The following is a 25,579-nucleotide window of genomic DNA, read 5'->3' as shown; positions in this document are numbered from 1 at the left end:
AGAGGATCCACAGCTGTCCAGAACCTTACCTAGTTATTTGGTACTCTCTGATTTCTTTGGAATGGCTCCTTCCCCATTGTTTTCTTCTCTTTCTCTAAGACCCCCAAAACCAATTTATTTGTTCATTCACTTCATGCATATCCTCCTTTTTACTCTCTTAGTCACATCTCTCATTTCTCAGTCTCTGACCCCTTCAACTATGTCCTGATCCTTCTCCTACACCCAGCACAACCCTCCTGCAGAGAAAAGTGTACCTGGATGAAACCCTGATGGAATACTAAGCTAACAGAACTCGTCAGATGACCTTTGCTTTATCTGCCTGCTTTCTTTCCTCTTCCTTTCTGTTCTCTTCTTTTCCTTTCTTTTCTCTCCTCTTCTCTCTCTCCCTCCTACTTTCACTCTCTCTCTACCGCTTTTCCTCACTCTCTTTTTCTCCCCCCTTGAAGGCACTGTTACTAGCAATAGAGAGCTCTGGGGCTTGCCTGAAGCCATGGGCAGTTACCACTCCAGGATTCCCCTTTTAGCGCCTCCTCCCCATCTTAATCTCAAAGTCCAGCAAGGATAGTGAGCAGTTAGAGCCCGATCTCCAACCTACTTCCATGGGGGTTTGCTTCCTGAGTGGGAGAGATGACTCTAGTTTGGAGACATTTGCTGAGACCCTTGTGCCTGGTCACCTCCGCTCCCAGGATCCTTGAGATGCATCCTTTCCTGAGCCGTAAGTGGAAACCAGGGGGACATGGGTCAGTTGAGGAACAGTGAGAGGGGAAGACTTGAGCTCTGAAGGCTGCTGCCTGGGATTCTGGAATGGTAGACCTGGATGAGGTCTTAGAGATGAGGCACACAGGTTCTCACCCTGAGGCGATGCCCCATTTTCATAGCCAATATTTTGTGATGCTCCCTTTTATTTTGAAATGAAATTCATGGATAATAAAACCCAACTATGCTTAATTTCAACATAATGACATATCTCAGCTGCAATATTTTTAAGAACCAAAGGAAAGCAATTCAAAATAAAGTGTGACTTCAACTTACAGATGCCCAAGGATGATTTCTACTTTTTCTTTTTTGAGACAGGGTCTCCCTCTGTCACGTAGGTTGGAGTACAGTGGTGTGATCATGGTTCACTGCAGCCTCGACACCCCGGACTCAAATAATTCTCCCACCTCAGCCTCCTGGGTAGCTGGAACTATAGGCACATGCCACCATGCCTAGCTATTTTTCTTTTTTAACTTTTTGTAGACATGGGGTTTTACTGTGTTGCCCGAGCTGATCTTGAACTCCTGGGCTCAAGCAATCCTCTCACTTCAGCCTTTCAAAGTGCTCGGATTGCAGGCCTGAGCCACTGCACCTGGCTAGGATGACTATTTTAAAAAACATAAAGCATCTGCATGAATTTTCATCATGCCTCTAGGAAGTGAGACCATTGTCTCAATTACCAACAAATGCTGTGATTTACCCAGAGTCATCCAAGCCAGGACTTGACCCCAGGCCCTCCCCATCCACTCAAACTCTCCTCTCTGCAGCAGGAACAGGAAATATGGGGAGATGTGGGGTAACCAGACATTGCTGGCTTTATGAGTGATATCCTAGGTGCCTGTGATTTTCACATGGATCTTGTTTCACGAAAGCCCCACCTCCTCCCCAGCAAATTCCCTCATGCAAACATGAGATTAAGCAGCTGTCTGTACGTTTATGTGCCTGTGCTTCACAGGCCCTAAACAGGTATGGGGACCATTTTCCATTCCCCATTGTGACCGACTTTGTCTTCATTCTCTCCTCATCTTTCCCTTTTACCCTCCTTCCTTCCTCTCCTCTTTGCTTTCTTCCTCCTGAAAACTGCAATTTTTTGAAACTTGATACATGCATGATGCTTTCAATGCATTATGTCCTTTTATCTTCAACCAAACTTGTTAGTGAGTACTATTATCTCATTCCACAGATGAGGAGACAGGGTAATAAGGAATATCTAAGAAATGTGGTCAAAGGCAGAAAAATGTAAGTGACAACTTGGGATTCCCAGCCAGGCCTATCTGACTCCAAACTCGGAGAGATTCTACCAGGCCCTGTCTATCCTCCCCCAGTCTTCCAGTCCTGTTTGGACTGCTCTTTTCCCTTGGTCATGAGTTTTTTGCCAGAACATCACTTAACTCCAACGTTTTCTCAGAAGCAGGTAAAATTATACCCAGTCTTATGCTCAGTGAGGAGGAAATTATGCTGAAAGTACCAGCTGCTGACCTAGCAAGAGAAATGCCCTAGGCTGCCCTCTCCCCTTTCCTACCCCAACCTCTGAGCATTGTGTAGCTGCACAGTGGAGCAGCAGATAACCTAGACAGGGCAGGTGAGTCCTAGTACCTAGAGATCTTGATCAACTCATTGGGGATGCCTTACCATAGGCCCAGCAAGGACACTACGAAGGAGCAGTCTTAGAAAACACACCACCTAGACTGAATGCCATCCTCATTACCTGGCCTTGCAAAAACCTTTGGGACTTTTATGTCTACTTTCTTACCTACTCTACCTAGGTCTATGCTTGCTTGTGCTTGTTCATCCAAACACACACTCACTGAACATACACTTTGGGAGCACCTGCTACATGCAAAATATACATTCAGGCAAAATATATGAGCATCTATTATGCACCAGTGCTGGAGACTTAGCCACAATAGGCAAGAAAAAGCTCCTGCCCTCTATTTCAGGAAGGAGATGGACATAAATGAGTAAGTAAATACGTAAATATATATATGTGTGTGTATGTATGTATTTATGTATGTATCCAGTAGAGAAGCATACCATGAATAAAACCAAATCTGGAAAGGGAATAGAAAAATATAATGGGGGAGGTGGGAAGGGAAGGGGCTGTGGTAAGGAGATTACCATGTTTCAAGTGTTGTTATATATGCAAAAACAAATAAGTCACAATTCTTTTTTTTTTTTTTTTTTTTTTTTTTTTTTTTTTGTGACGGAGTCTCGCTCTGTCTCCCAGGCTGGAGTGCAGTGGCCGGATCTCAGCTCACTGCAAGCTCCGCCTCCCGGGTTTACACCATTCTCCTGCCTCAGCCTCCGGAGTAGCTGGGACTACAGGCGCCCGCCACCTCGCCCGGCTAGCTTTTTGTATTTTTAGTAGAGACGGGGTTTCACCGTGTTAGCCAGGATGGTCTCGATCTCCTGACCTCGTGATCCGCCCGTCTCGGCCTCCCAAAGTGCTGGGATTACAGGCTTGAGCCACCGCGCCCGGCCATAAGTCACAATTCTTGTATAGTATCTACATAGTTACTATACAATATCCATATGCCTAAAATGTTCAGCCTTGTTTACGCTTTGATATGCGCAATCACTTTGGGCCAAGTGTATGCAAAGTTATGGAAGCAATTTGCTTTCAGTACAAAAGTGTGGAGAAATATCTCAGTGGGGCATTCTTTCCTACCATTAGCTAATGACTGTGAAATGTATAACATTTGCAGGTGGCTGGGGTATGTGCTCCCTGTGGCAATTTCCTAATATATGCCTGCTCTCCCACAAAGGAAGGGGGGCACAAAAAGTAATCCATTTCCAGCTGAGATGTTTCTCCATTCCTGCCAAGGCTATTTTAAGAAAACATTTAAAATTTGCCCTAAAGGGGGGCCTCCCATGTGCACCCCTCCAGGCAGCCTTGCCACAGTCAGAACTGATTTAACACATGCCAAGGGCCAGGAAGGGTGATCACAGAGACTACTCCCAAACATGCAGAAGGAAGACCCACTCACCTCAGAATCAGGAATCGAGCAGCGCTCTTGCTTGTGCACAGACACAACTGCCCCTGTTTGGCTTCAGCAAAAGGGCATATACTGGAAGGGTATGAAGGAATGGAGGCAGGGAGAGAAGGCGGCTGAAATAATCAACAGGAGGCTGAGGAGGTGGACAGGACCCCACACGCAAAGAAGCCAAGGAAGGCCAGGCAGAAGTAGAGTAAATTCTGGTAGGAACCGCCTCTTAGCAGCTTTGCTGGGGCGGATGCAGGCACCTGACATTCATCGCTGTCATCCTTTCACCCAGAGCATGCATGGGACAGAGGGGACCTCCACAGAGAGGGCTGCGAGAGATCACGTCCTGAGCTGAATAATACCGAACAGCAATGGCGAGGGTCCTCGGCAGTGTCCTGCAGACTGCAGTCCCATGAGTGAAGGAAAAAGGATCACTCTGGAGTCTCCAAGCTGGCAGCTCCAGGACAGGGAAGCAGAGGAGAAAAAGTTTCTCTGCTGACCAGACACTGTCACTCAGGCATCCAAACACCAACACAGCTTCAGCAGGCCTCCATGGGAGGCGGTGTCTCAAACCCTCGACATTAGTGAGGGACTTCAAAACTGCCAAGGCCTCAAATTCCATCTGTCACTGACTCCACTCTAAGGTGGATGCAGGATGAAATCTTCCTTTCCTAACTCATTGGCTATCCTAAGTATTAAATGAGATACCAAATGTGACAGGTTTCTTTTAAGTTACCTAAGATGCTATACAGAAATGAGATACAATTGGCATTTGGGGCCAGGCTCAGTGGTTCATGCCTGTAATCACAACATTTCCGGAGGTCAAGGCAGACAGATGACTTGAGCTCAGGAGTTCAAGACCAGCCTGAGCAACCTGGAAACCCGATCTCTACTAAAAATACAAAACATTAGCCGGGTGTGGTGGCATGCACCTGTGGTTCTAGCTACTAGGGAGGCTGAGACAGGAGGACTGCTTGAGCCTGGGAGGTACAAGTTGCAATGAGCAGAGATCCCACCACTGCACTCCATGTAAGACCCCATGTCTATTAAAAGTAGAAAAAGGAAAATAGCTGGGCATGGTGGCATGTGCTTATGGTTCCAGCTACTCAAGAGGCTGAGGTGGGAGAATTGTTTGAGTCTGGGATGTCGAGGCTACAGTAAGCCACGATCACAGCACTGTACTCCAGCCTGTTTGACAGACGGAGACCTTGTCTCAAAAAAGGAAAAAAAAGAAATCATCCCTGGGCATCTGTAAATTAAAGCCATACTTTATTTTGAATGCTTTCTTTTGATTTTTAAAATTATTGCAGCTGAGATAGCATGTCGTTATTTTAACACATTATATGAGCATTGGGCAACAGAGCCAGACTCTGGCTCAATAATAATAATAATAATTAGCATTTTAATAAATCACACTGTGTCCACTGCATATTTTCAAATATTTTAGAATCTTTTTTTCATTTTAAAGGGTGAGGAAGCCCTTAATAAATACTCCCTCTGGGCTGAAAACTGGTTGTGAATACTGAAAAACTCTTTATCATTACAAAGAGAATTTTCCCAAGAGTTTCCAAATGCCAAAAAAGATTGATTTTTCTCACTTACTTTGCCCAACAGTTTTTGTCTTTTGACATCATGATTTTGGGGAAAGAAAACAAAGTTACGGTGACCTGTAAGCTATAGAACTCTGAGAATTAGGCAGCTGGGAAATGAAAGCTTGCTAGTTACCCATTTGGCATTTATTATGCAAAAGCGATGCTGTTCTCCAAATTGAATTCCATCTTTCAATGTCTTGAGTTGCTCATGTGAATTGAAGTGAAAATTGGTGAATTGGATGAAAATCATTAGCTGTCATCTGTTTAGCCTAAAAAGATACTATCAGATTAGTTAAAACAATGAGACAAAACAAAACAAATACCTATTCACAAATAGACCTTGGATATAGTTTTATTAATCCTAATCTCATTCATTCCTTCCCCTCTACCTCCATCTCTCTCTCTTTCTCACACACACACACACACACACATATAGGTATGCATATGCATATACACACATACACAATCTCCAGGAGCCCCCAAAAAGCTTTATGAACACTCAACTCTTACATCATCCTCAAAACCCAGGCTATTTTGAATAAAGAATGCATGCAATTATCTAGATAATTAGATTTTAATTTTTTTCTGGAAAATAATAAAAACTAAAGCAGTTTTATTTCTTTCTGTCCATCAAATATCAACATTATTACTATTATTTTTGAGTTTTAGTTATTTATTAAGAGGGGTGATATGACAGTCAATAGATTTGGAGGTATTATCCAGATTTATTTCACTTACTGACCCCTATTATATTTCTCCTACTTGCTCGTTACTCTCTGTCTATTTCTTCCTTCCTCTTTCTTCTTCCTTTCTGCCTTCTTCTCTTTCTTCCTCTTCTTTCTTCCTTGCAGAATTTCATGTATTTCATTTGAAGCCCTCACTCCACCATCATATGCTTATCACTTCTGTGAATAAATGAATAAATAAACCTGCCTTGACTGTTTAAAATTCAAGCTTTTCTTTATCAAGTCTTTCTCTCCAACTCCCTTCCCCCTCTAGCCTACTTTTGTAAATCCTATAACCTTGGAGTCAAGAGAGCCTACAACCTCCTCAATGGGCAACTCCAATTTTGCAGACAGAAAAATGAGACTAAAGAAACGAAAGGATTTTTGAATTCTTAGAAACACTCAGAAGTTTTGTTCCATCTCAGAAGCATAACTAATGCAGAGAGACACAATGAAAAGCTTTTTAAAAGGTGAAATTCTCAGAAAACTGAAGCTATCAAATTTTTTGGTCCTTTCTATGCATGAAAATCAAAAGTCACTTGCTTTTAAAGTAAGAGCAAACTAATGACATTAGTGATTACTTAGAGCAGAAAAGTGAATGGAATCTCTTTGAAAGAAGATATATTCAGAGCTGTTACTTTCCATCTTCATTTAAAAACACAATTGTTCATTATGTTTCTCAGGACTGTGACTTCATAGCCACACAAAATACTAACATTTCTTTCTTGCATTCAAACCTTCATGCTGAGAAAGAGACATAATTTCCTCAGCTCTCTCCACCTGTAAAACTATCTTAATGTTGACCTTTACTCTTCAAAATTAGGAGCATCTTTCCTAGGAGTACTTATAAGTTCTCTAGAAACCTCTTCCAGCTCTAACGTTCTGATTCCATTATTCCATCCCACTGCTGCAGAGCGGCCAAAATCTGTGCTGTCAGGGAAGGGTGGAAATGGCTGAGGAATGAGCAAAACAGACTCCTGGGCTAGAAGTCAGAGGAATTTTGTTCTCGTTCTTCACCTAACTAGCTTGATAGCCTTGAACAGATTAATTTACCACTTTACGCTGGTTTCCTTATCTATAAAGTATGCATTTTGACACACACACACACTCACACACACAAATGTAAGGTCCCTCCTAGCTCCAAATATTTAATGAATCTGGTTCAGCTTATCCTTGTTTTGTCACAGTCTTTTGTTGGTAGCCATTTTTTGTTTGTTTGTTTGTTTTTTGAATGGGGGAGGTTTTGTCTTCTGGGTCTATTTGCCTGTGTTTATTAGTCTAGTTTATTGTCTAACACCTGCTTCTCCTCATTCCCTACAAGAATAGTCAACAGTCATTAATTCCATGTGTACTGACAGCTAACCAGGTACCAGGCACTGACTAAACACTAGAATTCCGGCACTAGGCAGCTTGAAGCCTAAAAAGCACCTCTATTAACAGAGGATGGACTCCAACAACACATTACACTGGCAGAAGTTTTGCCTACTGATGAGAGAATCAACATGGTGAGGGTAACACGGGCAGTTTACCTAAACTGAGCTTCCCAAGCTTGTGAGAGACTGCAGTAGATTGTTTTTCCAGACTAGATTTGAGAAGAACTACCTTTTTTTTCCTCCAGAAAACTCATTATTGAGATACTCAGTTTTTAAATCCAAACTAAAAGCTGATTTACATGACTTTTTAACTAAGAAATAAACAAAATTGTCTAAGCAGTTTTATTTGGATAACTATAGGTGACTTTCACCAACAGACCTATGTCATGCTTAGTTGAGGATTCTAACTCACTTCACTTTCGGTAGGTGCTTCCTGGACATCAGTAACCAAGCTCAGTCTTCATACAAGGCCCAGAATGCCTTCATGTGACTTCATGCCTGAAAGATACCAGGTAAGATTCAGGGCTTTCAGAACACTCAAAGAGGTAGTTTCTCTGGGGAGGTCTCCATTGATTGTTTCCTTAAGAATGACACAAAAATAGCCCTGCTTGCCACTAAACTATCTCATTCCCGATATTGTACCTCTAAGTCATTGGAAGCATCTGGAACCCTCTTACTCCCTTAATGTTAGTATATAAATTGGTGTCCGTGTGTGAGAGATAGAGACAGAGACAGAGGCAAAGAAAGAGAGTACAAGAAACACACTATACATGATAATTAATATATGTATTGCAGGGAGATACACACACATCACAAATGTGATGGCACACATTGGCTTTAAAGTAAATGTTGCTCCTGTTTTAACTGACTCATGTGGCCATCTGACCTTCCTGAGCCCTCCAGCCAAAATTATAGTTATATTTTTGTTCTCAGGCTAATAAAGATTGAGCTGGCATTTTCTCTCTCACTTTCTCTCTCTTTCTTTCTTTCTGTTTCTTTCTTTCTTTCTTTCTCTCTCTCTCTCTCATGCATGCACATGTGCATGCACACACACACACAGCAACTCCTTTATTCTACATGATACTTACAGGTTAGAAATTGTAGAATCAATAGGTACTCATGAGGGATCCTCAAAGAAGAGAAATACAGGAGAGATATTTTATAATTAAAGATACAGACATGACTAGCACTTCATTGTATTTTTATTTTTTAAAACACTACCACAACAAAAATGACTCATTAGTTCAGAGTAATTGCTTATTAGTTCAGACATTTACTTCCAAAGTCTATTTTTTTCGTAGTTAAAATCAACTCAAAGCCAAGGCTTTTCATTGATAGGTAGAAATTCCAGCCCTTTTCTAGAAAGAGATTGAAAGCCTACAAATAATAATTCACCTCCTTAAAAGAAAAGGCTTTAATTTCTTACAAGGATGATATTGGGTAAGTACACCCACTTTTGAGCCTCTACAGGCTAGCAGCCCTCTGCTCCATCCACTAGAGAAACTGGGCACTATTACTCATAGATTGACTGCCATTGACCTTCTAAGAAGTGTGCGAGTTTAAATCTTGTTTATCTACAGTCTCTTGGCTACAACCGTGTCCTGGAAATCCACAAAGAACACCTTTCTCCTGTGGTGACGGCATATTTCCAGAAACCGCTGCTGCTCCACCAGGGGCACATGGAGTGGCTCTTTGATGCTGAGGGAAACAGATACCTGGATTTCTTTTCCGGGATTGTTACTGTCAGTGTTGGCCACTGCCACCCGTGAGTATCCTTAAAATCTGGGGATTTTTGTTGCAAAAGAATGCATGGAAAACAACTATGCTAGTGATTCCGAACTCTTGATTTGCTTATCTCAGTTAAAAAATATCTACGACAGATTGTGGCTGACATACTCCCTTCTATTTCCTGAGTACAAAATCTTGACACACTACTTTTCCTCTTCTTGACAATGCAAGATTTTGTTATTCTCATGTCACATGTAGTGTGGCATGTACCACGTGACTGGAGTCTTGCTGTGTGTGTTTCTCATTAGCAACAGCTTTCCAAAGAGAGGGGTGCATTCAGGGAAAGGAAGGGAAGGGAAAGGCAGGCAGCTCTCAGAGAAACACACGAAAGGCTTGTCAGGCGAGGGATGATGAGAGATGAGAAATAGCTTCTAGCATGGGGAATCTTTTTCATGGCCTCTGAGAGATGGAAGAGGAAGAGAAGAATGATAAGAGACATATGCAATTCTAGCTGGAAATTTACCTGGAAATGTATGGATCAATTAATCTAGAGATTATCTGCAGTGATGACGGTACACTCGCCCACACAGATACCCTTGGAACACTCTTGGTTTCCATACAGTGCTCTCATTTCATGTCTGTTCTCTCTTTCCTTTAATAATCTGACCAATGCAACCTCACACTAAGTTAGGGGAAAGCAATAAAGCAGCAAGTCTAAAACAAACTGAATAGGGGTGGGACCTTCTGTCAAAGCAGGAGGCCAAGAGTCCCCCCTCACACAGCTGTCAGGAGGTAAGAAGTGAGTGTGCCTCAGGGTTCCAGCCCTCATCTTTTCCTCCCCTTCACTTCTCCTACCTTCTTTCATGATCAGGAGGCCCTAGTCCCGTGCAAAGCCACGAGAAGTATCCAAAATAAATGTCAGATGCAATTTCAAACATATGACAAACATACACAAAAGAAGTAGAGAAAATGGAATAGAAAATGAGTTCAAACATTCTCATTGAATCTTCCCAATAACATTGACAGTCTTCCCTGGAAATGGGAAGCCATCTTTTTTACCCCTCCTGTGACTTTCATTTATTTTACTAAATAATGTTTTTGTCAAGTGTCTCTTCTTTTCAAGAATTTACTGATACTCCACAATTTTCTAAAGTGAGTTTCATGGAACATTGATCACAGGAGTTTCCATGGAAAAGGGTCCCATGAGAAAATAAGTTTGGGAAACACTTTAAACTATTTCTCCTTTCTGAAGAGAAACAGTGTACACTAGTCTATTTCTTATAGGTACTAAATGTCCTACAGTAAAGACATCTGTATAATTTCTCAAAATATTTACCCACTGGATTGACTTTTTCTGATGTGAAAGATATTAATAACAAATAAAATTGGTATGTAACAAACTTTAGCAATTAATGTCCTTTACTGCAAGTTCAGACACCTTGGCGTGTGTTTTCAAAGCTAAGTCAGGTTCCACAAACCTATCATCCTTAGTCCCTATTATCTCTCAGTATGAAACTTCTAATCCTGTAAAGTTGGCCCAATCCTTCAAAGAATGTGGCTTTATAGTTACAAAATGTTCATCCACACTAACCACTGTTCAGACTCAGATATTAGAAACTCCCTGCAGAAAAACTGTTAATCTTAGTAGGACATGGTAGCATGCACCTGTAGTCCCAGCGACTTGGGAGGTTGAGACAGGAGGATCTCTTGAGCCCAGGAATTGGAGATTGCAGTGCACTATGATTGTGCCTGTGAATAGCCACCATACTCCAGCCTAGGCAACATAGTGAGAACCCATCCCTTAAGAAAGAAAGAAGGAGGGGAGGAAGGGAGAAAGAGAGGAAGGAAGGGAGGGAGGGAAGAACTATTGATCTTGCATACATGTGCTTGATGAATCTATTCTTCTTTAGAAAAACAAAATGGAAAGGACTCAGGCTTACAACTAGTCATCTCTTTTTCCAAACTCTTCAAAGGATGGCTAATAAGAACGCATAGTTAGAAGAAATTCTAAACCCAAACTTCCTCTTAAACTAGGTATTTCTGTTCTAAAATCCCTGTAATCATTGAGCCTTCTTTTGAACCCTGCTCTTGGAGAGGAATTCATTATCTTTTGAGGCAACACATCCCATTTCTGGACACCTGTAGTGGTTAAAGGAGTTTATTCTCACATGTAGATAAAATCTGCCTCTTGAAATGCTTTGAGAAAAAACAGTACGTTCGGGTCCAATGACCAGTGTGTGTGAAGGAGGGGCGTGACACACAGTGCAGGTAACTGCTCTACTGCTTATCCAGGAAGGTGAACGCAGTGGCACAAAAGCAACTCGGCCGCCTGTGGCATACAAGCACTGTCTTCTTCCACCCTCCAATGCATGAATATGCAGAGAAGCTTGCCGCACTTCTTCCTGAGCCTCTTAAGGTACAATGTTCTTCCTACAGGAGCTGAATTTTATGGGGAGAAAAAAAGGTACGATACTCCCGGCTCAAAGGGACAGGAGTCTTATGATTCTAGGGGAGCTGCCCTAGGAAGCAGGAACATGGGCAGGGAATTTAGTCTGTGCATTGAACATCTGTAGTGGTGATCTGATAGCTACATCTGAAAGCAATCAGACAGAAGGGAATTTATGAATTGCTGGTGAAACAAGCCAGTGTTCCCTTGTGTCACCTCTGAGCCTCTGTCTCTCTTTGGTTGCTCTCCTCACCATATCTTCGCAGAAATCATTTCCCAGGAGCCATAGGCCTGCTGATGTTCTCATCTATGTCCTCAAGAGGTTTTTATCTCATTGCTCCTTAGCCTTTCTGCAAAGTTATTTGCATTTCTTTTACAAAGAGTGAAACCATTTTTAATAAATGCTATTTGGTTCATTTGGTCTAAAACACACTTAGATATTTTTTTCTACATGAGCTGTTTTTCTGCATCTGAAATGACTGATATGTTAAACTGAACTGAGACGTTAAAATGTTGGCCAAGATTTGCATTTAGGCATTAAATGAGTTAATACATATGAAGAACCTAGAACAGCACTTAGTCTCGAGTGTTAGCTATTATTATTTTACCATGTTGTCTACATTACCTAGAGTAGATGAAGAAACTTGGAAGAACTGCAACCTCAGTTTAGCCCCAGATGTTCATGGAAGAGCAGAAGCAGAGAGTCAGCAGAGTCACAAACACATGTCTTCCAGTCCCTGAGTCTGGAGGGCACAATTCACTTTCCTTCTCCCCGTTCTTTCGTCCAGGCTGAGCTGCACTTTTTGTTTACTTGTTTTTTCTCTTTTTTTTTTTTTTTGAGACAGAATCTCATTCTGTCACCCAGGCTGGAGTGCAATAGTGCAATCTCGGCTCACTGCAACCTCTGCCTCCCAGGTTCAAGCGATTCTCCTGCCTCAGCCTCCCAAGTAGCTGGGATTACAGGTGCCCGCCACCACACCTGGCTAATTTTTGTATTTTTACTAGAGATGGGGTTTCACCATGCTGGCCAGGCTGGTCTCAAACTCCTGACCTCAAGTGATCTGCCCGCCTCAACCTCCCAGAATGCTGGGATTATAGGCCTGAGCCACCACACCCGGCTTGTTCACTTGTTCTTTCAACATTCACACACACAGCACAGTCAGGCTGGGACAACCCCTGGAGTTGCAGGGTCAGAGGTCCTGTCTTGTTCCAAGCCTTTAGAATCAGGTGAGTGGGTTAGGGTCAGGAGCCAAGAAACCCAATCTTTGAATCTATCAGCTACTCACTGCTGTGTGCCCCTCAGCAAGTCTCCTCTCTTGGCATTTTGCAGACTATCAAATAAAGCCAATGAAAGCCCGGAATGTTCCACAGCAGAGACAATCTCTTAGCCATTTTTGTACGTCTAGCACTTAGCGGCTACTGGAGGAAGGGCTATGGAATCCATATGGTGGTTAAATGGTGGAACTGCTGGGTAATCTGAGCTCATATGAAGGGAACTCTCCTTAATACTCAGGGGCTGGACACGTGCCCTTTAGCAATTTTAAATGAATGGGTAATAAGGAAATAAATTATGAGGCCACATGTCTTCCTTTCCTCTCTAGGTCATTTTCTTGGTGAACAGTGGCTCAGAAGCCAATGAGCTGGCCATGCTGATGGCCAGGGCGCACTCAAACAACATAGACATCATTTCTTTCAGGTAATCACAACTTGGAATATTCAACTTTAGGAACACTGACTTACCCCCATTCTTAATGTGTATCTTTACATTAGCATGGAGTGGGAGAGAGGTTTTCTTGGAATATTTTTCTAATTGTTAAGTTTTAAGGAAGGATTGGTCAATTGAATTTTATAACAGAATAACTGCATTCAAGTTAGCCTTCTACAAGAGAGGTGGCCCCAACTGGTCACAAACAGCTTGAAGTCCTCATTATGTCATAGATCCTCCTGTGGAATTAAAGAGAAACCCACTTGACAGTTTTTTAACTTTGAAGATGTGGCAGGGACCGCACCATATATCATGCAGTAAAGGACTGTTCCCCACCTTAGATCAAGGCTCTACGAAAAAATACTGGCCCGTTTTAATTTCTGCTTATGATAAGGAGCTGTCTGCTTATTTCATAGTGCTAGCTGTACCCGTTTTTCACCCTTTTTTCTCCTTAAGTTCAGAGGATGCACATATAACCCTGTATATTTCTGCTTCTTCCAGTGACTTTTGAGCACTGATAACAGATTAATTAATAAACCCTTCATGGCTATATTAGCACTAAAAATAATAGAAAACTAAGCATTTTGCTCAAGTTACCTTCCTTGAGTAATTGTACACAGCACATTTAAACAGACTCATGAAAGTTAATGTAAAAGATAGGAGTGACTTATGGTAAAAGTTGATGGAATAAAGAAACAGTGGTATTTTTAACCTATCTGGTCAAAATTTCTGTGTGAATTCAAAAGAAGGTTTTATTTAATCCTTATGATAGCACATTCAATACTGCACATTCCATATCAAATGAACATGCAGTTATTACAGGAATCAGTAATATGGCAATAAAGAATTGTGATTAATGTATTACCTAAATAACATTCCAGAATGTGTATGCCCAGGTAAGTATTAAGTAGTCACAGTACTACCAGGGTTCAACACACATTGTGTCTCCTTTTTCAAGATATATTAGGTCGGTGCAAAAGTGATTGAGATTTCTGCCATTAAAAGTAATGGCAAAAACCACAATTACTTTTGCACCGACCTAATACAACCATTCTTTTGAATAGTCTTAATAGTCCAAAATCCTTGTTTAAAGGTGATTTTGGTATGTGAAATTGTTCAAACTCATTTGAAGCTGACACTCATGATTAGGAGCATTTATACTAAACATAACTGTTTCAGGTTCAAAAGAAACAAAACCTATGTTTCTTAGATGGAGAATAAGGTAATTTATAAGGTGTGTAAGTCCCTAAAGGTATTGAACAACAGGTATATCACAGGAAAAAATATTTGGCTTCCCAAGGCGACTACTTCGAAGACGGGTATTCATTGAACATATAATTTCTGGTATGTTGCTAAAAGATGAGTCTCATTACTATGGAGTAATAGAGTAGGGCAAGTCCTAAGATTGGACGTCTTGGACAAATGTTCTCCAAAATTCCTTTCACAGTTTCAAATCTATGTTTTCTAACAACAGTTAGAAAAGACTATTAAGTACATTCACCTGACGTAGGCTTAGATGTGTTCTTAGAAATCAGAGGTGGATGTGAATTATATTCTATTTCATCTTCATGGTCTTCCTGGATTTTCTCTTTTGTCCTACTCAGTGGACCAGGAACTTGACTCAATCCTCCTGTTGTTTCTTTTCTGCAGGGGAGCCTACCATGGAAGCAGTCCTTACACACTTGGTTTGACAAATGTAGGGGCCTACAAGATGGAACTCCCTGGTGGGACAGGTTGCCAACCAGTGAGTTTGGAGATTTTTCTCTTGTTTCTTTAAAGACTGCTGGGTATGTGAAGTAGTTGATCAGGTTTCCCTGGTATAAGGATTAGAAACTAACATAAAGCCTGTCATTAATCAGGGGCTCAATTTGACCTAATTGAATTGGAGACCACTTGAGGACACCATTAGAAAAGCCTTCCGAGTCTGAGTAATAATTAATGACAGGGTTTTTAAATTTATTTTGCTTTTAAATAAAATCAAGTAAACTGCAAAGCTCTGAGAATCTTGAATGCACAAAATTTCTATGAAGTCATCACTGTAGTCACCTTCTGTTCCCACTTACTATACCCAGCTTTTCAGCATCAGAATCAGATACCTAATTATTCTTATTCTTTCAGACGCCCTTACCCACTGCACCCTTGAGCAAGTTGTTTCCAGGCTAACATTGAAATCAGTTTCCTTGTTAGAGTGCCCACATAGCTGATTTCTAAGAAAAAATTATCTCTGCAAAGCAGATTATTCAGTTTTCATCTTTAGTGGGGGAAGAATGAGGGAAGAAAACTAAGAAGCCCTCTTGTCTTGATGACGGCCTAAATGGGCTGTCTCGTGTTCATGTTTGGCCACACTCCTTCTTTTGTCATTTGCAGACAATGTGTCCAGATGTTTTTCGTGGTCCTTGGGGAGGAAGCCACTGTCGAGATTCTCCAGTGCAAACAATCAGGAAGTGCAGCTGTGCACCAGGTCCGACTGGGCAAGGGAGGGGCCAGTGGAGGGTTGGATGTTGGAAAGGACACAAATAAAGGCACACCTATCCCTGAAGGAACAATTGAATTTGAAAACATGGAAAAGGGAAAACACAGAGGAAGCAAAACTGGAAAGTAACCAAGTTATTCCTCATTGAATCAACACTTATGTCTGCTATCACTTCACTCTAAGACCATCTGGCCATATAGGAAAAGCATCTCATGCTATCAGAGCCAAGCTTAAAAAAATGACTATCAGTTGGTACTCGATTCAAGGCATTCTATTAGCTCTATTATAATAGCAATAGCTCTGGTGTCAATTTTAAAATGAAACAAGCTGGACATGGTGGCATGCCTGTAGTCCCAGCTACTTGGGAGGCTGAGGTGGGAGGATTACTTGAGCTGAGGAAGTTGAGGCTGCTGTGATTCATGATTATGCCACTGCACTCTAGCCTGCATGAAAGAGTAAGCCCCGGCGGGGTGTGTAGCTCATGGCTATAATCCCAGCACTTTGGGAGGTCGAGGCGGGTAGATCACCTGAAGTCGGGAGTTTGAGACCAGCCTGGCCAACATGGTGAAACCCTGTCTCTACTAAAAATACAAAAATTAGCCAGGCATGGTGGTGTGCACCTATAATCCCAGCTACTCAGGAGGCTGAGGTTCAAGAATCACTTGAACCTGGGAGGCAGAGGTTGCAGTGAGCTGAGATAACACCACTGCACTCCAGCCTAGGTGGCAAGGCAAGATTCCGTCAAAAAAAAAAAAACTCCAAGAAACCAAGATGGGTGGGATTATTTACCAATCCCAATGGATGGAGGGAAAATAATGCTTTTGGGAATCTCAAAACTCTAGTCAAAAAGTTCTCCAGGGACTGCCAGCCAAAATGAGAGCATCTGTCAAACAAAACACAAGGCTGCCCTTCCTTCAGGCTGCTGACAACCCTGGCAAAAATTTCAAAGGCTTTCTAACAAGGAGAACTTCCATTTATCAATCACATTTTTATTTGCATTCTTTACCTATACTTAACAGGAGGGCGAGGAGGCAGGAAACATCATCTGTTCCTTGCTAATCAACAAGCCCTGCCTCCGATTTGTCATCGCAACCTTTTGAATAGCTGCTCCTTAGTAGTTCTGAAGGAAATAACTAAAAGCTTCAGCCCAGTGATTTTTAATGGAATAGTATGAATCACTGGGTTGAGAGGAAAAATACAAAACAGAAGTCTTAAAAACCAGCTCTGAGAGGAAGAAAATTCACCATCGTCTTAAAATTCAGATGACATAATAGCAAAATGGAGGTAAAAGAATGAAAAAGTAAGTACTGGAACAAGACAAGATGTCACGCTCACGGAATTTAAAATCAGAAGGAAATGTAAAGCCATAAAGTTATAAATCAAACTCTTCACTTTAAACATGAGGAAAGCCAGATTCATAGAGAGGAGACTGGAGGGCTAAGATTTGACCCCAGGTCTTTTGACTCCAAAACCAGTGCTCCCAATTCCTATAGCCATCCTCATCCACACTGATGTGCTGTCAAGATAAACCCAAGCTGAAAAATCATTCCTTTCCTGCAGGCCAGGACTGAGGAGTTGCATGAAGTCAAGAGATGGATTCCACTCTCAGCTCTGGCATGGCTCGGCTATGAGTAAAAGCTTCACCTTTTGCTTCAGTTTTCTCATTTGTAAAACAGAGACAGCAATATCTGGTTGCTGCCAACACCATCGCAGCACTTCATGAGATAAGGCATAGAGAGTATATGTAGAGAAAACCAGACCACAGCAATACCTGGTAAAGCCATATTTGAATATTGTATCTGTATGGCATCAAGAACTAAAATCAGTCTGATGCACCTCCCAGACCCTGGTCTGACTGCAAAACCACCAGCACAGAGCCTAGTAGACAGAAGCACTCAAGAGATGGCCATTCCTTCTTTTCCTGCTATATGTTCCTCTTTCCATATAGAAGAGAGATAAGCCAACTGTAAGGCCTACTATAGGACTACTTAAGCAAATTTGACAATACCAGAAGTCCATGGTCTCTCTAGTGGCATCTAGAGGCTAAATGATAGTGACAGGTGTGCATTTCTGCTCTGAACTATTGTCTTTGGCATATCTGAAGTCAGTTGTTTTCTTTTTTATTTATTTATTTATTTTTTGAGGCGAAGTCTCACCTTTGTCCCCCAGGCTGGAGTGCAGTGGCGCGATCTTGGCTGACTGCAACCTCCATCTCCTGGATTCAAGCGACTCTCCTGCCTCAGCTTCCCGAATAGCGGGGATTACAGGTGCCTGCCACCATGCCCAGCTAATTTTTGTATTTTTATATTTTTAGTAGAGACCGGGTTTCACCATATTGGCCAGGCTGGTCTCGAACTCCTGACTTCAGGAGATCCGCCTGCCTTGGCCTCCCAAAGTGCTGGGATTACATGAGTGAGCCACCGTGTCCAGCCAGCTGTTTTCTTAACTCATATCTTCAAGAGACAAGACTATTTATGTAATCTTTGAACAGGATTGGAATACAAAAGAAGGACCCCAGCCTCCTCCACTGCCTTTAGGACCTGGGAAGGGTTTGGTCTTTGCTGTAAAACTGGAATATTCATATATGTTTACAAAAGCATCCAAACATGTACAGTTCTTTGACTATAGATGTTGCCTGTTCTCAATTCCTCTTAACCTATTGATAGGAATACCTTAAGAGGAATCGAGGCACCAACCATGGTAGAGATTTTTCGCATCTCAGAAATATGTCATCTCTCCCAACAGAGGCAGGAGGCCATTTTGTGCGTCTAATCTGGATGTTTATGTGGTATATTTCTTTGTTCTACTCCATCTACCTCCCAGGGTTTTTTCTCCCCAGGGGTTCATTCCAGGCCTTGAGTTTCAGATGTAAACCATGATGAGATTCAATCCTCATTACCTACTGCCCCCACAATGTTCCAAACCTGGTACTGATCATGTCATTCTTCTTCTTTTGAAAGACAACTTTTGTTTTTCTTAAAAATTGTAGTTCTTTCTTGGCTCCTCACTCAGCTTAACTCTTTCTGTACCACCAGCTGGAATAAATTCTTCCTTCGCCATCCTGTTGCGGTATTCAACAGAACATCCTGTCTTCACTCCCTTGGGGTTTTCCTCCTGCCAAGCCTCTGCAGAAGTGGCCTAACCTGGGGTTACAGCAATGAGCCAATGCAGCTAGTGTGAAATAAAGTGAAAAGCTCATCACAGTCGATGACTCTCTTATCGCTGAGCATGTGGGCAGAGAGGGAAAAAGTGAAAGGTCTAGCATAGGTTCAAGCAAAACCTTTTGGTATGGTTCTGCCCAAATTTAAGCTCCACTCTTTGATTTCTCCAGTTATAAATGGGCTTGTTACATTTCCAAATTATGTCTCTTGAACATAGTTCTGACCCATCTTTTAGGGTCATCTGAAGCTGTTTTCCTTTCCCAATAAAAACGGGAAATTTCTGTCTCTAGAGGCATAGATTTATTTGTCTACTATATTCTTCTCATCAAAACAACACAAGTGATGCCAAAAACATACTTTGAGGGCTTGATATACTTGTCATTACTTCCTTTCTCACACCCTCAACCTCCAACCTCCAGCTAACCAAAGATATCTGGTACCTCTGTCAATTAAACTTTTCCGAATATCACATGTAACCTAAAAATATGTTTGGGGCCAGCTAGTATTTTCTCACTTTTAATGAAGAGCTGAGGTATAAAATTCAGTTTTGATAGTGATTGCAGAAGGTTTTTATTCCTTCTGTCTAGCACCGTGGAGACAGCACTGCATCCATGCCTCTAGGCAAGCACTGGGATGGTAGGTGGTGACCCAGGCTGCTTTCACTGTCACTTGGGTTGGGGCTTTCCATCCCATCCACATCTTTCTCTGCACTCCTTCTGTCATCTATGGATATAAGTTTAAGTTCAGAGACCGCATGGTGCTGTTTAGAACCAAATAACAGGTGTGGATAAAAATTCTGAAGGCTCAGTCATGTATGGATACAGCTGATCTGGGACCTCTGTTATTCCAGAATAGAAGAATTTCTCTCTCTCTCTCTCTCTCTCTCTCTCTCTCTCTCTCTCTCTCACCTTTCCTGCTTCCTTGGTGATTCCCACTTTCAATTTTGACACATAGATGTAGGCTTTTGGAGCTTGGGCAAGCCTGCTGGGCAATCTTCCCACTCTCCTCTCGTCCTCTCCCATCACAGGATTTCATGCCTGTGTGTCTGTGTGATGAGGCTTGCAGCTGGTGAAGCATGGCAGAAATGTTTCTAGTATCTTTAAGCAGGATGGGAAAGTAGATATGGTTAGTACTAAGACAACTGAGCTGGATAGACAGCTGGTACTGGTAACATGATAGCCTGGCTTTTCTCCAGTGGAAAACAACTGAAAAATTCTGGATAAAATGAAATGTATTCCCTTCAAGGCATGGATACAAGAAAGCACAAATTCTCAGAAACACAAAGAGATCATTAGGGCAATGCAGGCAGCTTTGACCCTGAGAGCATTTGTTGAACCTGGTAACCTTGAGCTTCCATGCTGATGGCTCTGTGGAGTGCAGGGAAGAGATGACGAAGTCCAGGCCCCAGCCAAAGTAAGGGATCTTATAGGAAACCCTCCCCTGCCACAAAGCCGGAGCCCCCAAGGGGCCACCTCTTCATCCATGGGTCAACTAGAATTAAATACACCACCAAGAACACATTACCCATCACAGGCCAAAGGGCCTGCAGGATTCTGGTGCTGAATGGAAGTGGAGGGACTGGGAGGAGCCACCACTGGAAATTTCACCTGCAGGCTGGCTCTCCAAGGCTTTGCATTGTGAACGCTCATTTCCTCAAGCTTATAATTTAAAGGACTCTTAGACTCTAATGCCCTGCGTGCTTGGAAGCTGCAAATTCAAATAGGCTCTGGAGGGATCTACCTCATTCTGAGTCTCAAAGAATTCTCACAAACGAAATTCCAAGGAAAATAAACTGCCCCTTGTCAAAAATAAACATACAATACACAAAACTCTACAATCAAGAAAAAGATCTGCAAGGATTTCAAATAACAGAATTATTAGATAGACTATGACATGAATATGTTTAATACATTCAAAGAAAATCAAATATAAGCTTGGAAATATGTGAAATGGATAGGACATCATGAAGAATAAGAAAGCAAGTTTTGAAAACAAATATGTCTTCTAGTAATATAAAAGGGATTATTGAAATTTAACACTCAGCAGGTGGGTTTAACAGCAGTAAGACGCAGCCAAAAGGAGAAGTAATGAATTAAAGAGAGATCACTTCAACAAGGGCACTTTACTGCTTTTCCCCATTAGAAAGACCGCTAAAAAAAAAAAAAAAGAAAGGCCTTCAAGCAAAATTGCTCAATGTCTCACTCCAGCCATAATTTCTACTATTTGTTAGTATTTTCTTCTTAATGCATTAAACATTTACTGAGCACCACCTACAGTGTACCAAACAGCTTGTTTGGCCACAGAGATTTTAGAAATGAACAAGGCATAGTCCCTGCCCACAAAGACCTCCTGATTAATGGGAGAAAGGCCTGTTAAAAACAAGCACAGGACCAAGTGCCAAGGGCTGCGATGGATGGAAGCCACCTGGCTCTCGAACATTTCTCTTTAAACTGAATTATAATTGTTCTACAAACATATTTACTAACTCTAAAGACAAAGACACTTTGTAGCTTTAAAACCGTACATCAGATTAAATGGCAATGAAAGGAAATAGAGTTATTTTCAAATAAATTAAATCACTCTAATTCCATTTGAATTAGATCCACCCGTTTTAGAGGACGGGCATCCTTAGGTGAAACAGCTGTCTATACCAGCTCAATGACACTTCGGGACATTTTTTCCCCAGATGGAAAGAACTGAAGTGGTTTGTTTATGCCTTTATGGCTATCCTAATCTCCCTTCTTGAACCAAAGTACAAGTTGTTCAGAGAGAACGTTCCCCCTTCAGAAATGCATATCCTCACTCCCAATCCCTGATTGACCTACCCTGTCTGGTTTTTCATTTTTTTCTTTCTTTTTTTTCCTGTTTTTCCCCATGCTTCTAAATATCAGGCTAACGTTTTCAAATGCTGTGTTTGTTTTACTTTGTTGTTTGTTTTTTGCAGACTGCTGCCAAGCTAAAGACCAGTATATTGAGCAGTTCAAAGATACACTGAGCACATCTGTGGCCAAGTCAATTGCAGGATTTTTTGCAGAACCTATTCAAGTGGGTACATGAATCTAAGACATTAATGGAGCTGAATCTTCAGTTATCAGAAAGTTTTAACTCATACATTCTAAAGAATTCCAAATGAATTAAGTGCTTACTGTGTCCCTTTGTAAATTCGTTCTCTTGGTCTCCTTGAAAAAAAGAAGACACTGACTTTCAAATGATCTTTTAAAAACCCTCTCCTGCATTTCCACCAGACAGATGAAACTACTGAACTCCTAAAATTCTTAAGAAGAGGAAACCCTGGCCATTTTTAGCTGCTTAATAACATCCGCATTGTCCAAATAACTCTTTCGTTAGTCTCACCAAATTCCTCTATTCTACTGTTTTCTAATCTCAGAAAATAATCAACGTTTGCATCTTTTTTCCAGAAGTCATGGTGTAGAGTAATAACTCCTCTTTTCACCCATAATGAAAACTGTTCTATAGACTGTTGTTAAAATTGCTAGTGTTACTATCATGATATTGATGATAATGATGACCTAACTTTTTTGTATACTTTGAAAGGCTGATGCTATTATTATAGGTCTTCTGGATCTGGTCTTTTGCAGGGTGTGAATGGAGTTGTCCAGTACCCAAAGGGGTTTCTAAAGGAAGCCTTTGAGCTGGTGCGAGCAAGGGGAGGTGTGTGCATTGCAGATGAAGTAAGTGGCATATAAGGGTGCCATTGAGTGCTGTGGGAACAGGAGATGCACAGATAGAAACCTACTAAACTTCCTCTGTGTTCCAGGCAAAGTCTCCAAAGTTTGTCTACAAATGAATGAAATTTTTGCTAGCGGGCTGGTTGATTTGTTAGTACATTCGCTGATCAGTTTAACAAGTGCAACAGAACTTAAATATCCAAATTGATGTCTATCAAATAAGTTGCTGACAGTCATATATGATGTTATTAGACCGTGACTCAACGTAGTTTTTAAATTCATTTCTAGGGATTGTTTCAGGGGCTGACAAACCACATAGGAAATTTAATCTCACAGCTAAGTTTTTTGTTGTTTTTATTTGTTTGGTTATTTTGAGACAAAGTCTCGCTCAGTGGTCCAGGCTGGAGTACAGTGTACAATCTCGGCTCACTGCAACCTCCGCCTCCTGGGGTTCAAGGAATTCTCCTGCCTCAGCCTCCCAAGTAGCTGGGACCACAGGCATGTGCCACCAAGCCTGACTAATTTTTGTATTTTTAGTATGGATGGGGTTTCACCATGTTGGCCAGGCTGATCTTGAATTCCTGACCTCAAGTGATCCACCTGCCTTGGCCTCCCAAAAATCCTGGAATTACAGCATGAGCCACCATGCCAGGCCCAATAGCCAAGTTTTTAATCTTAATTTTTGCAAAAATCGTATTTACCAACCTGGCAGCATATACCTTTCTGACAAAACTTGCCTGGAAATAATGGGGTTTTTTTTTGTTTGTTTGTTTTTGAGATGGAGTTTTTCAAAACAACGAGAGAGAGTTTCTCTTTTGTTGCCCAGGCTGGAGTGCAGTGGCATCCTCTGCTTCCCAGGGTTCAAGTGATTCTCCTGCTTCAGCCTCCCAAGTAGCTGGGATTACAGGCATCCACCACCACACCCAGCTGATTTTGTGTTTTTTAGTGGAAACTGGGGTTTCTCCATGCTGGTCAGGCTGGTCTCAAACTCCTGACCTCAGGTGATCTGCCCGCCTTGGCCTCCTAAAGTGCTAGGATTACAGGCGTGAGCCACCGCTCCCGGCGGAAATAATGTTTTTAAAATAATATTAATAATCCAGCCTCTAAATTAGAAGAGTACCACCACTGCAGATACTGCATTTGAAAATAGTTCCCAGAAAATTGTAAAATAGATTTAATTAAAGCAGCATTGGTGGAATAAGCACACTACCCCCAAGGGCATTACTTTAATGGGAATAAAATTCATTGGCTATGTGAGCTCTAGCTGTGTGTTTTTAAAAGGGATTAATTTACTTAAATTACACTTCATATTAGAGTGTATCAAAGAAAGTAGTCCTCTTTCTACTTAGAATAGTTATGGAGATTAAAAGACCAGAGGATGACCACGAGGGCCACAGAAGCCCTGCTTTACTGCTGGGTGACTATCTTGATTGGACTAACAGGTGGTTAGACCAGCCAAGGACAAGTGGAGAACTTGTAAGTATGTTTCACACCTATTTCAGTCCAGCCATCATTGTTGGAACAGACTTCCTCAACTAAACATTTCCTATAGCTAGGCTGGGCGCGGTGGCTCATACCTGTCATCCCAGGACTTTGGGAGGCTGAGGCAGGCGGATCACTTGAGGTCAGGAGTTCGAAACCAGCCCAGCCAACATGGTGAAACCCCAGAAATTTTGCAATTTCTGCCTGGGCAGCTGGGTCTCTGTTATGCCCAGGTGCATTGGATGTCCCTGGTGTACCACAGGCAACTTGGGCCAGCCTGCTCCTGCTGTGCCCATCCTCCCTTCTCCAATCTGCCCACAAACCGATGGAAGTCCTGGCTGGAGAAAGATAATCTGCTATTTTAAAAAGAAGAATATATCCAGTCAGTTTGAAATTAGCTACATCATTAAAAAGGATAAACTTTGGCCTCCAAATCAGCACATAGTGAAGCTGTCACAGTCAGACTAATTAAAGAGATGGTAGGCTGAATTCAAAGGAAATATGAATTTCAGAATTTTCTTACTTATGGTTTTATGACTTTCAAACAATGTAATTGAAAACTGTCTAACACAGGTATCCTTAAGAAGGATTATTCCGAGGACTAGGTAAAAATAAGGATAGCTGGAACTTTCTGAGTACCTACTGTGTGTCAGGCACTGTTCATAACACTTTGCATGTGTTAACTCAGTTCATACCTATCAACAGTTCTATAGTTCTACATGCCCCATTGCTATTATTCCTATGTATTAGTCCTTTCTCATGCTGCTGATAAAGAAATACCTGAGACTGGATAATTTATAAAGAAAAAGAGGTTTAAAGGACAGAGTTCCATGTGGTTGGGGTGGCCTAACCATCATGGCAGAATGCGAAAGGCACATCTTACATGGCAGCAGACAAGAGACAATGAGAGCCAAGCAAAAGGGGTTTCCCCTTATAAAAACATCAGATCTTGGGAGACTTATTCACTACCATGAGAACAGTATGGGGAAACCGCCCCCATGATTCAGTTATCTCCCACCAGGTCCCTCCCACAACACGTGGGAATTATGGGAACTACAATGCATGATGAGATTTGGGTGGGGACACAGCCAAACCATATCATTCCATTTTAAATATAAGTGAATTTAGGTCCAAGGTGGTTAAACAACCTGTCAAGCTTATGCCGTTAGTAGGAATAGGTCCAAGACTCAAATTCAGGCTCCCAAAACCACATGACTAGCCACTGTATCAAGCTGCCCCTCCAAAATGACAGAGCGTGGTGTAGAAAGGGCAAATCATGGCAGAAAGGGAAGGAACACAGGATAGAAAAACCTGAGTGTGGAGGGCCAGTTCTGTCGAGGAGCAGTCTTACACAAGTCATCTTAATTAATAATCAGTGGCTTTCTTTTCTTTAAAATGTGGAATCTGGATTAAAGGTAGAAAACTGGCAGCCTCTGGGCCCATATTGGCATAGACTGATTCTGAA

The 25,579-nt window shown here is 41.8% G+C and overlaps 1 protein-coding gene across 4 annotated transcripts in view; it reads left to right on the top strand.

Annotated features, from left to right (window-relative positions):
• The first annotated feature begins 323 nt into the window (after positions 1–323).
• The window catches only part of AGXT2 (alanine--glyoxylate aminotransferase 2), a 45,642-nt gene continuing 20,386 nt past the window's right edge, over positions 324–25,579 (top strand). For 2 of the 4 annotated variants that reach the window (XR_004429793.1, XM_033179340.1), the window contains exons 1-9: positions 324–715; positions 7,857–7,942; positions 9,011–9,195; positions 11,451–11,574; positions 13,206–13,300; positions 14,960–15,053; positions 15,677–15,770; positions 21,888–21,988; positions 22,543–22,635. Coding sequence is in view for 3 of the 4 variants with exons in the window: in XM_033179340.1 (XP_033035231.1) it covers positions 628–715; positions 7,857–7,942; positions 9,011–9,195; positions 11,451–11,574; positions 13,206–13,300; positions 14,960–15,053; positions 15,677–15,770; positions 21,888–21,988; positions 22,543–22,635 (960 nt within the window). In the remaining variant the exon portion in view is untranslated. Of the gene's footprint in view, positions 716–2,097; positions 2,718–7,856; positions 7,943–9,010; positions 9,196–11,450; positions 11,575–13,205; positions 13,301–14,959; positions 15,054–15,676; positions 15,771–21,887; positions 21,989–22,542; positions 22,636–25,579 lie in introns of those variants that run through there. The other 2 variants (XM_033179341.1, XM_033179342.1) reach the window with 2 other exon arrangements.

The sequence above is a fragment of the Trachypithecus francoisi genome, unplaced genomic scaffold (assembly GCF_009764315.1).
Source record: "Trachypithecus francoisi isolate TF-2019V2 unplaced genomic scaffold, Tfra_2.0 Lachesis_group2, whole genome shotgun sequence".
Taxonomy (NCBI): domain Eukaryota; kingdom Metazoa; phylum Chordata; class Mammalia; order Primates; family Cercopithecidae; genus Trachypithecus; species Trachypithecus francoisi.
Note: the sequence above shows the minus strand (reverse complement) of the source record. Positions and strands in the feature narration are given on the sequence as shown.